The sequence below is a fragment of the Euphorbia lathyris genome, chromosome 1 (assembly GCF_963576675.1).
Source record: "Euphorbia lathyris chromosome 1, ddEupLath1.1, whole genome shotgun sequence".
Classification (NCBI taxonomy): Eukaryota; Viridiplantae; Streptophyta; class Magnoliopsida; order Malpighiales; family Euphorbiaceae; genus Euphorbia; species Euphorbia lathyris.
The window spans coordinates 120,136,346-120,149,580 of NC_088910.1; the positions used below are offsets into that span (position 1 = coordinate 120,136,346).

Below are 13,235 nucleotides of genomic sequence, written 5' to 3' on the forward strand. Positions count from 1 at the left end.
ACCGACTCGTGGATATCCCCGTCTGTCGCTGATCAGCTCGGCATTCCGCCTAATAATCAGCGCACACTTTTTGAGCCGGTGCGAAATTACAGGTTGGATAACTCGTGGAATAACTTGGATCGGCTTTCCGAACAAGTCCAGACTCGTATTCTTCGGGTTCAAGGTAATCGGGATGGAACCGACACCTGCATTTGGAAACATTCCATGTCGGGAGAACTTACGACAAAATCCTTGTACAGCTCGCTCCGCTCTGTTTCGCCGGCGGTTCCCTGGAATCGCTTTATCTGGAATGCATTTGTCCCTCCCCGACGTTCGTTTGCCTGCTCGCTGGTAATTCATGGGAAAATTTTGGTTTAATCTTCAGGTACGCGGCTTCTCTCTTGCTTCGAGATGTGCCTTGTGTAATTGCAATATCGAGACTTTGGATCATCTTTTTGTTACGTGTTGGATTGCGAGACGTCTTTGGGCGATGGTCTTTAATAACTTTGTGGTTACTCTCTGCTTTGTGACTACTTTTGAGGCTTTATTTAGTGTTATTAGAGCGGTTGGCTTCCGATCGAAGAAACGCAGCTTGTGGAACTTGGCGACGGTTACTATGGTTTGGTATATTTGGCATATCAGGAACCTGGCTGTGTTTGAAAACGAACTCCCTTCAATCCAAGTTCTTCTGAACCGTCTCTTCTTCCTCTTCCATGAGCCTAAATGGACCTCTTCTTCAACGTCTCGGGTCAGGCCACCTCCGGAACCGGACTTCATTACGGTGCGCTGGTGTCTGCCCCCGACAAGTTGGATCAAGGTTAACACCGACGGGGCTGCTGAGGGTGCTCCTGACATCGCTGGCGCTGGGGGATTTTCAGAAACGGAAGAGGTTTTGTAATGGGCTGTTTCGCCTTTCCCATTGCCGATTCTTATGCTCATACGACTGAGCTGATGGTGATCGTCTTTGCTATTGAATCTGCCTGGGAAAGAGGCTGGCACAATTTGTGGATTGAATCCGACTTGGCATATGTGGTTAATTTGCTCAGTGAAAAATCTAATGCGGTTCCTTGGAGGGTTAAACAAGAATGGTTAAGCTGCTTATCACGTTGTTCGTCTATGAACTGCAAAATCACTCATATCTTCAGGGAAGGTAATCAAGCTGCGGATCGTCTTGCCTGTTTTGGCAAATCTGCGTCAGCGCTCCACTGGTGGCACTCTGCGCCTTATTTTTGCCAATTTCATGTTTTCGATGACCTTTGTAATGTTGCTCATATTCGTTTCCTTTAATTTTCTCCCCCTTTGTAATTTTCTTTTTTTATTAATAATATTCAGGATTGGTTAAGTGCGTTAGGGGTGCCAACCTAGTTGGGATGTCTAACCTCTTAATCGCGTCCCAATCTTTCATTAAAAAAACTAGAGAGAAGTTATTGTAGCAACAGTATAAACCAAATTAGAGGTGAAAAAAAAGCTATTTAGTATTATTTACATTACATTACGTTACATCCTGAGACAAAATACAGCGGAAACCCAACAAGAGATTTAACATTTAACACTATGATCCTTGAGAAACTGCGTATATACATTTTACATCATAAATTAAATACTTTCCATCTCATCCCTTTCTAATTAAATTTCTATGGGATAGATAAATGGAAGCAAGGATTACAGCTAAATAGAGAGAAACAACACATGACATACATTAAGGATTTACAAACTACAGTTATGTCAATTCCTTCTATTCACCCTCCTCCCCCAATGCCTGCAAATTTAAAACCACCGTTTTGAAGATTTCGTCCCCGAGGTACTACCGAAAGTATTCTTCCTTGGCGCTGTTACAAAATAGAAACATTTGCATAATTGACAAGGAACTACAACTGTTACTAACAGCTTAGCTTAGACAGGATTAGGAACCTATGTTGCATGGAAATTTTCATATGTTGTGGCGGTTTAGCCTTTCTGAACCGGAAACTGTGTGGAAACTTGAAGAAAACGTTTGTGTTTTTATAATTTAAGAGAAATTAGAAAATCATTCTTAAAATATAAGGTTTCCTGGAGTAAATCAACGCATTAACTGGTCTTTTAATCAGCTCATTATGCACATATCGGTTTGTATTAGGTCTAACTGCTAGACACAATCGGTTTACCACAAATACTACTTTTGTATCACTTATATCATTTATAAATTTATAACCATATGGAATATATAGATCACATACCACGATTATGACAGGATAACTCATTTTGACACACCTTAACCGGTTTACCACGAATACTACTTTTGTATCACTTATATCATTTATAAATTTATAATAACCATATGGAATATATAGATCACATACCACGATTATGACAGGATAACTCATTTTGACACACCTTGTGTCTAGATCATCTTCCTCAAGCTCTCAAAATGCAATAATAACCTTTTTCTCCAATTTTATAGATAAAAAGGATTTCCAAATGCATATATTATAATTTTAAATTTTCGGCTTCCTATATTTGTAACAAATTTCTGAGTCGGTTTCCGTGCAACATACATCAAGATAGATATTAAAGAAAAAAAGGGAAGAGAGGTTTGGAGACGTACTTGAGAAAGAAGCCCTCGGGGAGGAGCTGCTTTTAGTTATTGACAACCTTGAAGGTATTGTCGGTCCCACTCTTTTTGGAGGTCTTGGAAGCTTAGAAGTAAAGCTTGCTCTGCCAACCAACAGAGTTATCAGGTGTCAGATTAAATTCATTTATAAGGTGATTCTTTTAACTATCAAACTTCCCAGCCAAGCAACACAAAGACAGCCCCAAAAGATAAAGAGAGAAAGAAATGATATGCAAAATGCAGAATCAATAGTTATATTATCCGCAAAACACATCTTGATACAAGCTTTCAACATTAACTGGCCCCTCACTAGTAGTTTTATCGCGATTGTGCTCCACGTTCCATCAAAGAATCGCGATTGTGCTCCACGTTCCATCAAAGACACGTGAAAGGTATTTTGAGCTACTGAGTGTGATTATTTTTACATGTTGGAGCACAAAAATAACTGATCAAATTATTTAGATTGATTTTTTATATTAACTGGCCACTAACAAAGAGTGTCATTGTGATTATGCTGCAGTTTCTGTTAAAATAATAATAATAATCTAAGCCAGCAACCCAAAATACAGTACAGATGCCTTTGACGGAATTTGGATCACGATTACAATGAAATTGTTAGTGAGCGCTAGTTTATGTTGAAAATAATTGCTGAGGCCTTATGCATAAAACAATAAGAGTTCAAGGGTTCAATGTGGCAAAATAACTTATCAGAGGCTTCATGCATAAAATAATGAAAGTTCCAGGATTCAAGGTGGCAAAATAATTTATTAGGGGCCTTATGCATAAAATGCTGAAAGTTCATGTGTTTTGCCTATATTATTTAACTGCGGTAAACAGTACCAAGCATAGAAAGGTTAATATATGTACATATGAAGAGGGGGATAAGAGGGAGAGTGAAGTATTTCTGTATATGCAGAAAACAAATGAAACATAGTTGTATCCTACAATAATATCAAAGAAAAAGTAGATAGTGATTCATGCCAATTAGCTCTCCATAATCTGTTCAAAAAATTTCCACAACGCACAGATAAACCTGCAATTTACTACAGTTAACTACTTGTATTCAGACTGTGAATTAAGAGTTCACCGTGATGACATCTAGACACGAACCTTATATATCAAGGTACATTAAGTTAGGAAACTGGCAAGCAGTAACAAAAGAAAATCCAGTGTACAAGTTTATTTTAAATTACATTTCAAAGACAATGCAGTATGTAGATTTTGTCATCTTAATCTACAGTATGATATGCTTATAAACATTTTCTTTGGCTCTAATAGTTTTATTTAGGAACATAGATGCAAATACCTTCATTTTCATCAAGCATCAGAGAACTGTCTAAATCAGAATATCCATAGAAATTAAAAGTTAGATTTGCAGTACACTTACTTTTCTGGGTTCTCTGCTTTATGAGCTGGTTTTGTCACTTCAACTGGTCTTGCCATTTCTGGTGATTTTACTGATTCAGGGGATTCAACCGGTCTTACAGTTTCAGATGATTTAGCAGCTTCAGGGAAAAGACTGAATTCTACAGATTCTGTATCGGTTCCCATTGAAAGACCACCATCAGATATATCACTTAATCTTTCATCAGAATCTCCATCTTCAAAACCTAATATGTCATTGTCTTCTTTAGGATTATGCCCTCCATCTTTTTTAACCGTAGTTTGAGGTAGCTCCAAGTCACCTGCAGACTTTGAATGTGGCATAAATCCCTTCTGATATCTAAAGTCGTCCATTGACTGTGTAGAACCACCTTCAGAACGTTTCTCACTGAAATCTGAACTATGCTCCGTGTCGGAAACCCCTTTCCCAAGAGGTTCCATGCCTTTCCTTCCAGCTGAAGTTTTCTTAGAGACTTGATGTGGACTCCCACCGGAACTGCTTTTTGGAGAATTAGAATCACTCCTCAGTGAGTTTGCACCACTTTTCATGCCATTGACATTAGATTTAAGCAGATGCAACCGTTCAATCTCCTCATCTTTCTTTGTAACAGTGTCCTTGAGAGATGACACCTGCAAAATATTTGCTTACAAGTCAATCAATTTAGTTCCCTAAACATAACAGATCAGCAGATAACAGATAAGTCTGGACGAGTAGACATACGTAACACCTATTATTACATGGACATAAGTTCCATCTATTTAAGCAACTTGTGATTTATGGAACTGAGAACAAAAACATATTATAAAAAACTACTACAGAAACAAATATCTATGGCTTCAGAATATGAAATCTGGAATACATGCCTCAGGCCCATAAGTTTGAAAAACAGGTCACCAAATCATCAGGTTAGTCAAGTATAAATCTAGAAAAGCGCACATGAATACAGGAGCAGCAATTCTGTTGAGCTGACACAGCGATAATTATATGACAAATTTAAATTTTTGAATGTTTCTAGCCTGGAGAAATTGGAAAGGAATATGAGAATTCTACAACCTGATGCATGAGCTCTCTAATATCCTTTCCCTCTTTGTTGCTCTTCGCAGCACCTAACTCAATGCCAGATACCCTCTCAGCAAACTTTAAGGTACTTATAGTTTCGGCATAGGAATCTACATCAGGATTGAGCTGGACAAACATGAGGGTCTTTGCTTGACCACCTAGAATGCCAATAGGTAACACAAAAAACATGAGTTGTTATATAAAGCAGCATAACTAAACAGTATTCCGTATCACAGACTATGTCAAAATTACACTAAAATAAACCATATTTCATATCACAAAAGTTTATATTAAATTTAATACCTAAGGAGCTTTGTAGTACTTGAGTCAATTTACTATTTCTGTAAGGCACATGAGGACCTTTCTGAGCCAGAGCGAATATCACATCCCCAAGTGCAGAAAGTGATTTATTTATATGTTGTGCCTCCCTAAGCCTGTCTCCAGTTGCTTCAGTTCGCTCCACTCTTTCACTACCAGCGAGATCTATCAAGTGTAGATTACCACGCAAGACAGCACCAGTCTCCAAGTCCATCCCACGAACATGAACAGTTAGAACACTGCAAGTTAATTATATTTAAAAAAAATTAGGATAAAAAATAGAAACATCAAAAGTGATTTATAGGGTAATAATATTAGAAAATGAACCTGTGGGATCTACTACTTCTTTCATTCAGGGCTGTAGCGCCGATAGCTCGGTTCATCAGCCCAATTTTCATCACTTCTAAGACGTCAGTGGTTGATTTAACAGACTGCATGCTAGCATCGGGAACAGCTAACCCGTTTGGTTGGGTTATATTCCAAATCCCAAGAGTGTGCAAGTTAAGAAAAACACAAAACTCTTCGCACCAAGATCAAGATCAAGATAAAGAAAGCAATATTATCCTTTTATTGTTGATACACAAAAATTAAATCTCAAGACAAAGCACAAGTAATAAAAATCTAAAAATTAATAAATAAAAACAGGCTCACAATATCAGTCCAGAAGAAGCTTAAGGAAGCATGCTCAGAAGTATCTATAAATCAATAAAATGAAGGATATCGTTTCTGAGGGCCATCACTTGAGAGTAAATCACGAACTTGTTCATTGTATATTTCAACCATTTGCACACCAACTTCATACCTAATGGAGCTTTTCCTATTTTCCGAGATTTCGAAAAGATCATGTAAGGCCCGATAATTTACCCCCCATTCTTCTTTTGATGTTAAAGTAGGTCCACTCTGGAGAATAAAGTAAACCAAATTAAATAATAATAATAATAAATGCAAGTATAGATATTATGATTGCAATTTGCAATAAAAAAAAATTACATATTAGTTAGTTTACTACCATTGTGTAAGTCTTTCCTGAGCCAGTTTGACCATAAGCAAAAATACACACGTTGTATCCATCTAGAACAGATCGGATCAATGGTTGGGTGTCTAAAAATACCTCCTCTGAAAATGATGACATTCGCCAATATAATTATAAATTAATGTGTTACCTTAACAAAAGTATGCTGGATATAGAAAGTATAAAAAAAATAGGAGAGGAAGAGAGAGAGAGACATGGTGATGAGAACATACTCCATAATCAAATTCTCACCTTGACCAGCAGCTGGACCAAAAACCTTGTTGAATTTGAAGATTTTACGGCTGTCTTTTCCTTGTTTTAAGGGATTTGAAATAACTAATTCGCCATTTTCACCAATATATTCAATGGTGGTTTGCTTCTTGCATTGCCCTGGAAGGAATGGCCTTATCCGACAATATACTCTAATGTTTCCTGGAATAAGTGATAAAACAAGTGTAAGTATCAAACAATCAGGCCAAAGTAACTCAAAGTTAGACAATGATGTACCTTTCAAATCTTGAACTTCATTATACAACCTTCGATTTTCTGCAAGCACAGAATGATAGTTCTCAGCAGCATCGGCTAGACCTTTAAGCTTCACTCCTGGTCAAAGATACAAGTCATACTTATCATGAAAGACATGCCAAATCTTCATATAGCATGACCCAGGACGAGATAATTGATTATACCCATGCATTGAAATTGCTCAAAGAATTTTCTTTTTTCCTTCAAGACTTCCCGCTTCATAGAGTTAGATGCTGCCCTTAATTCCTAACAGAAACAACCTCATTAATTAATGTGATACATCAAAAAAGAAATCAATAGAATACTAGATTCAGAACAATCTAGTGAAGACAAACCTGCAAAGCTGTAGATTGATGATCTATAAAGCTGTGATAGGTTCCCTCTTTTTTTCTCCATCTTTTAGATTTAGATTCAGTAAATGACTCAAGTTCTTTCACCTTATTTCTTGAATCTACTAAATGGAGCTCAAGTTCCTTTATCTTCTTCTCCAACTCAGTTTTAGTTTCCTTAGCATCCGCCTCCAACAATAAGCAGCGTTCTTCATGTGTCTTCTTGGCAAATTCCAATTCCTGTTTGAGCTTTAGTTTCTCACTGTCCCAATTATTTTTCTCTTCCTTTAATCTTACAAGATCCAGCTCTTCAAGTTTTTCCTTCTTCTCTATTGTGGTTTTCTGTATCTGTATTGTGAAAGAAAGATAAAGCCACAGAAAAAGAGCATACAATAAAGTTGACGTACACACAATCTTCTTTAAGCCCGCTCTTTTTATCAATTTGTGAAAGAAAACAGCATATTGCTCTATTGGCCTACACATACTTCAGACAGAGTGTTATATGCCAAAAGAAACTTTAGCCAAAAGCTTATTATTTATTTATAACCTAGACGGCACTAACTTCCATGCTAATAATTAGTATTACACACAATTATTATAAAAACGAAAATAAATAAATAAATAGCTTCCATAAACACAACTTACTTGCAACTTAATTAGTATATTTTCCTTCAGACTAAAAGTAACAAACACTAGAGAAGTTCATGGCAGACATGCAATTTCTCAACATAAGACACCCACCTAACCAAATACTGCAATAAAGACAATGGATGTTCATACAAATCGAATGGATAAAGTATCAAGCATTAAGGAATCCAACACGAAAATATAAAAGTTATAGGTACAATGGTAATCACACCTTTATCTGCTGTAGCTGCGTAAATAACACCTATTGACATTCAAAATCAATAGAATCAATTATGCAAATATTTTAAACTCGAAAATGCTATATCAAATACGTAAAATTTTCAGCCAAAGTACCTCAATTTCTTCTGTGGTCCCAGATGCAAGGGTCTCGAGAGCTCTTATCTTTGATTGGGACTTCTCTGTGCGAACATTATAAATTTTGTTTTGCTGAAAGCATGCAAAAATATAAGCATAACTTAATATAAGTCATACTCAATACATTTCCAGGATGCAGTATGCTTGAATGCACAGACAATAGAAAAGAATTATCAAGACATTACATCTTTCAAGTTCTCTGCTTGACTTGAAAAGCGTTGTTCGATAACTTGCACAACTTTCTTCACTATGTGTGCCATCTGGTGTGATGGCAGATCAAAAAAAAAAAACATTGGGCATTAACAAAGATAAATTGTTCATGAACTAAAAGTATATCTATGAAATATTTTCACAGCCGTACATGTTGGATGTAGCCATCCTTCCTTTCAATGCTAGCATCCAGAACCTTATTCACTAGACTGAACAACATTCGAGTTGAGACATTCTGCAAAAGGATTTAAAAAATACATCACGGAAGATTCAATTCGAGCTAGTCAATAAAATTGCGTGGTAGGAATCAGATGTCCAAGCATTGGCATAATCAAGTTCAGGATCTTACATCCAATCCATTTAACTTTAACAATTCCAACATATCAGAATCCGAAATATCACCAGCATCATGCAGCAAATCAGCAGATGAATCTGAAAAAGAAATCAATAAGGGTAAGAAAGAGCAAATAAACTTATTATAGTTAGACACATTGTACAATGTACACAGAGAATGGCCAATCCAAGAATAGTAATGAACAATGGGGCAATCAATCACTGATAGCCTCTAAAGAGGCAGTAAAGGCAGAACAGATATTAAGAGCCCCCATCAGTGCACCCAAGACAGGTTTTCTAGTTGCTCTACCACCCACTTCCCTAACAAAAAAGACAATCAATAAAGGAATATTCATGCAATAGCAAAAAGGAAAACTGCTTAGTACGATTCCAAGTAACAAACACTTTATCAATTGTCAGCAGCCTTGACTTTGATAAGTAAATTTCTTCGCTAGCTTGCACTTCAATTTTAGCTTGGTCATTCCACATCAAAATACTAAGGACATTTCCCAAAAGGTGTATTCCCCATTTAAAAAAAATTAAAAGATATAATCACTGACTGATAGAAGCTTACCTTTTCCATTTTTTTCATGTTTATACATGCTCCACCAAATAGTCAAACAAAATTTAACAACTTTTCTCAATCAAAATATCCTGTCTAGACAACTTGTTTCACACCCTTAAATCTGTCCTAAATATTTTCTTCTCACAGCAGTCAAACAACAACCAAAGTTTTTGGGTTTAAATTATTTCAGTGCAAAGCACGAGCTTAGTCCAAGTATACAACAAATGCATTAGACACACACAAAAGTAAAATATTTCAAAGTAAGCATAGAAATGCTTGTTATAAAATCTTAGAAAAGATCAGTGGCCATGCAGCTTATGCAGTAATGTATATACTATAAAAAAAATTATTGTTTACATAATCAAGGACTATAATTGAGATGCATTCAGATTTAACTTCTCTCAAGTCAAAATAACAAAACATACACACCATGTTCGTTTTTTCCATATGCGACAGTTTTCTTTACATGTTGATGCATTACCTTGGGAACGAACAATTCTCTCTAAAATCTCTACACTCTCACGTTTATGCACTCCTTTGGTATTTGCCAACAATAGATTCCATAACCTTCTTGAATGGTTACGGTTGCTTTGTTTCCCACTAATAGAATCAAAATGTGCTTTAAGTGTACCAAGGCACTGTAAAACTGGCACCATATATCCCTGCATAGTATCTCAAATTATCTACACATTAAAAAGAAAGAGAAAAGAAAAAGGAAAAAAGTGAACTTAGAAAAGTAGACCTAATCAACTAGGTGTAATCAATATAGTTACTCATGATAGTTCAAATCTAAGGTCAAGTGGCTCTATTCTTCTTTGAGTTCAATAACTCTAATTCTCCAAGACCATATAAATCACATTCAAACTCTTAAATGCGAAATAGTTGCTAACTTTCGATGAGAAAACAATAAAGTCTACGCACCTGTTGTATGTCTGCAAGTACAAACCTAGGCAATCCCATTTCATCCATTGCTGATAAAAACCTTCTGATTTTCTCAGGACCAGGCTCATAGTTCCCCCTCTAAAAACCAAAAAGCAATTGACAAATAATTACTCAAACCCAAAACTGAAGCACAATCAAAACAAAACTATGAAGCACATATATCATGAGAGTAATGAGTTATCCAACCATGTCTACTGAACCAGGATTCAGCTTGTGCAAAATGCTACACAAAACAGTGCCATCAATCAGGCATGCTCTCAGTTCTTCCTCAGAAGCTTCCAGTGGCAAATTTACATGAGGAACCATATGGTTCAACCACTCAACTAATGACTGCAAATTACCTACAATCAATTTAAAGTTCACACGTAAGATGTGGAGAACATAGTTAAGAATCAGGAATAGACATTTTTTTCCGTGTGTTGAGAGATTGAGAAAGACATCAAGTCCTTACCATCATCAAAATCTTCAAGTCTTTCATTCTCTTCAACACCCCGACCACGATTTCCATTTGAGCTGCCATAAGCCCCACTTCTGCCTACTTTCATTTCTTCTTGCAACTCCATGTTGAAATGACTTGGAACTCTCACTTGCCAAATTGATTGTGCTTAACTGTTAAACTTCCATCATATTATAACCATGTCTTACTTTGAAAAGAGATAACACTAGCCCACTGGCCTAAAATCAATAAGTTAATAAACTGAATACTGTAAAGAAACCCAACTTTATTCTTCCAAAGATTAAAAATTCAAAATTCATGTAAACGAGCTTAAATTTGGTTATGCAGCATTGTTGTGGATAAGCATGTCTCAGTTGCTCTTGAATTTGAGAAAGGAAACTAAAGTTCCAACCTTTTAGCTGTTTTATTCCAAAAAATCTCAGTAAACACTTCTTTACTTGCATATCTTGGATTATAAATCAAAAGTTCAAAGAATAAAAGACACAAAATACAAAACATCAAAATCTCAACTTAACATCTTAGCTGTGCAAGCAACAACATTGTGCTAAATTGATATAAATCTACTACAGACTCAGCTAAAAGGACAAGAAAAAGTCACCACTCCAAATAACAGAGACAAAATAAATGCATAGATATATTCTTTTCTTGTCCTCTACTAAATCAGCTCAACTTTCTTAATCTACAAAACTAAATAAATAAAAAATAAAAGCAAGCAACATTGCATTTAACTTCATTCAAAACCACCACTCCCCCAAACACGAAACCCTAATAGCTCCAACTTGATTGAGACACAAAGTGACATGCAGAACGCACCAAAAATCCATCAGATCCAAGCAAAAGCCCTAAATTTCCGTTAGGAACGAAATGCAGATCAGATAATGATCCGAACCTGTAATATCTTGACAGAAAGTGAAGCTAAGATCGTGAAGAAATCAATCAGAATCCTGGAAAGCAAATGCAGAGATCAAAGAAAGCGCAATGGAGAGGAGAAAACCGAAACGAAAGGAGCTAAGATCGCTGGAATTCTCCCCTGATTGATGTGCAGCTAGGACAGAGGAGGAATAAACGTCGTCATGTTAATAAATTTCCTTCCTTTTTCTTTTCTTTTCTTTTCTTCGACGCAGAAAAAAAGAAAGAAAAGAAAAGGAGATGAATTTGAAGCTGCGTTGTCTCTCTCCGTTAATGGAGATATTGTTTTTTTATATATTTTTTTTAATTTGAAAAAGAAAATTAGCTGAAATTGTTTGTTTTAGTAGTATTTTTTTTAAAATTGAAATTTTCCAAATGTGGTGGTCCCCACGTATTTGGAATGATGGGGCCCGCTTCCACTAAATTTGGAGTAGAGTTCCCGCCTTGTATCCTTTGTCGTTTTGGGTTTAGTTGTAGATTTGAATTAGTAACGAACTTTAATTAAATAAATATGGCTTAATACATCATTTCCCCTTGAACTTGTCCAAAATGGTTGATTGGCCCCCTAAACTTTCAAAGGGACTCGATAGTCCCCTGAACTTGCATAAAATATAATCAATTAATCACTCGATTGTAAAAAATAAGTTAAATGCGGAAGATATGTTGCACACATCTTAAAAAAGTAAAACGACTAAGATCAGGGTATGCGATTATAATATTAGAGAATAAAATGTTTTATAGTTCAATAAGTAAGAAATTTTTTTTTAACATGTTTTAATCTATTTTGTGAAGTATGTAATAACATTCTAAGGTAAGTGTAATATATCTTCCGCATTTGACTTACTTTTTTACAACCGAATGATTAATTGATTACATTTTACGCAAGTTTAGGAGGCTAACTGAACATTTTATGCAAGTTCAGAAGACTATCGAGGCACTTTAAAAGCTCAGAGGGCCAATCAATCATTTTGGACGAGTTCAGAGGGCAAATGATGTATTAAACCAATAAATATTAAATAATGATGTACGTATTTATTGTTGGTGAAATTTGAAAAGACAAATAAGAGGATTTAGTGTTAGGTTTTGTCCGACTTCAGTTACTAATAATAACTCGATATTATTATTATTATTATTATTATTATTATTATTATTATTATTATTATTATTATTAGGGATAAGTTATCAAAATAGGTCTAAGGTTTTTGGAGAAGTAACAATTTAAGCTCAACGTTCAAAATAGCATCAATATAGGCTTAACGTTTACAACATAATATCACTTTAGGTTTAACGTTTACAATATAACATTAATTTAGGCCCCACGTACAAAATAGCACCAATATAGGCTTAGCGTTTACAAAATAATACGAATTTACGCTTAACGTTTACAAAATATATACAATTTAAGCTAAATGTCATAATTAAATTAATCATATTGTATTTTTTCCTATTTAACTATATATGTTATCTTTTTATTTAGTTCTATATTTCTATTTATTATAATACAATTAATTAGTATTCTTGTCCATTAAGATCTTATATTTGTTTTTCATCAATGATTCCATAACTAGTGTTCGAAATATTGTGGATATTCAATTACTTTTAATTTGCATATATTATTACA

General features: G+C 35.3%; 1 protein-coding gene across 1 annotated transcript; it reads right to left on the bottom strand.

The window, feature by feature from the left end:
- Window positions 1-1,429: 1,429 nt before the first annotated feature.
- Window positions 1,430-11,890, bottom strand: LOC136210802 (kinesin-like protein KIN-14J). Its single transcript, XM_066002215.1, has 22 exons — window positions 11,595-11,890; window positions 10,700-10,857; window positions 10,435-10,589; window positions 10,228-10,326; window positions 9,788-9,968; window positions 8,758-8,840; window positions 8,560-8,643; window positions 8,384-8,458; window positions 8,178-8,270; window positions 8,056-8,085; window positions 7,203-7,544; window positions 7,032-7,113; window positions 6,850-6,945; window positions 6,595-6,774; window positions 6,340-6,446; window positions 6,052-6,230; window positions 5,658-5,822; window positions 5,316-5,569; window positions 5,007-5,170; window positions 3,957-4,582; window positions 2,564-2,673; window positions 1,430-1,808 (listed from the first exon to the last, which is right to left on the bottom strand). Exons 2-22 carry the CDS (start codon window positions 10,809-10,811, stop codon window positions 1,747-1,749), a joined length of 3,279 nt encoding a protein of 1,092 aa, XP_065858287.1. The 5' UTR covers window positions 10,812-10,857; window positions 11,595-11,890; the 3' UTR covers window positions 1,430-1,746.
- Window positions 11,891-13,235: the final 1,345 nt, after the last annotated feature.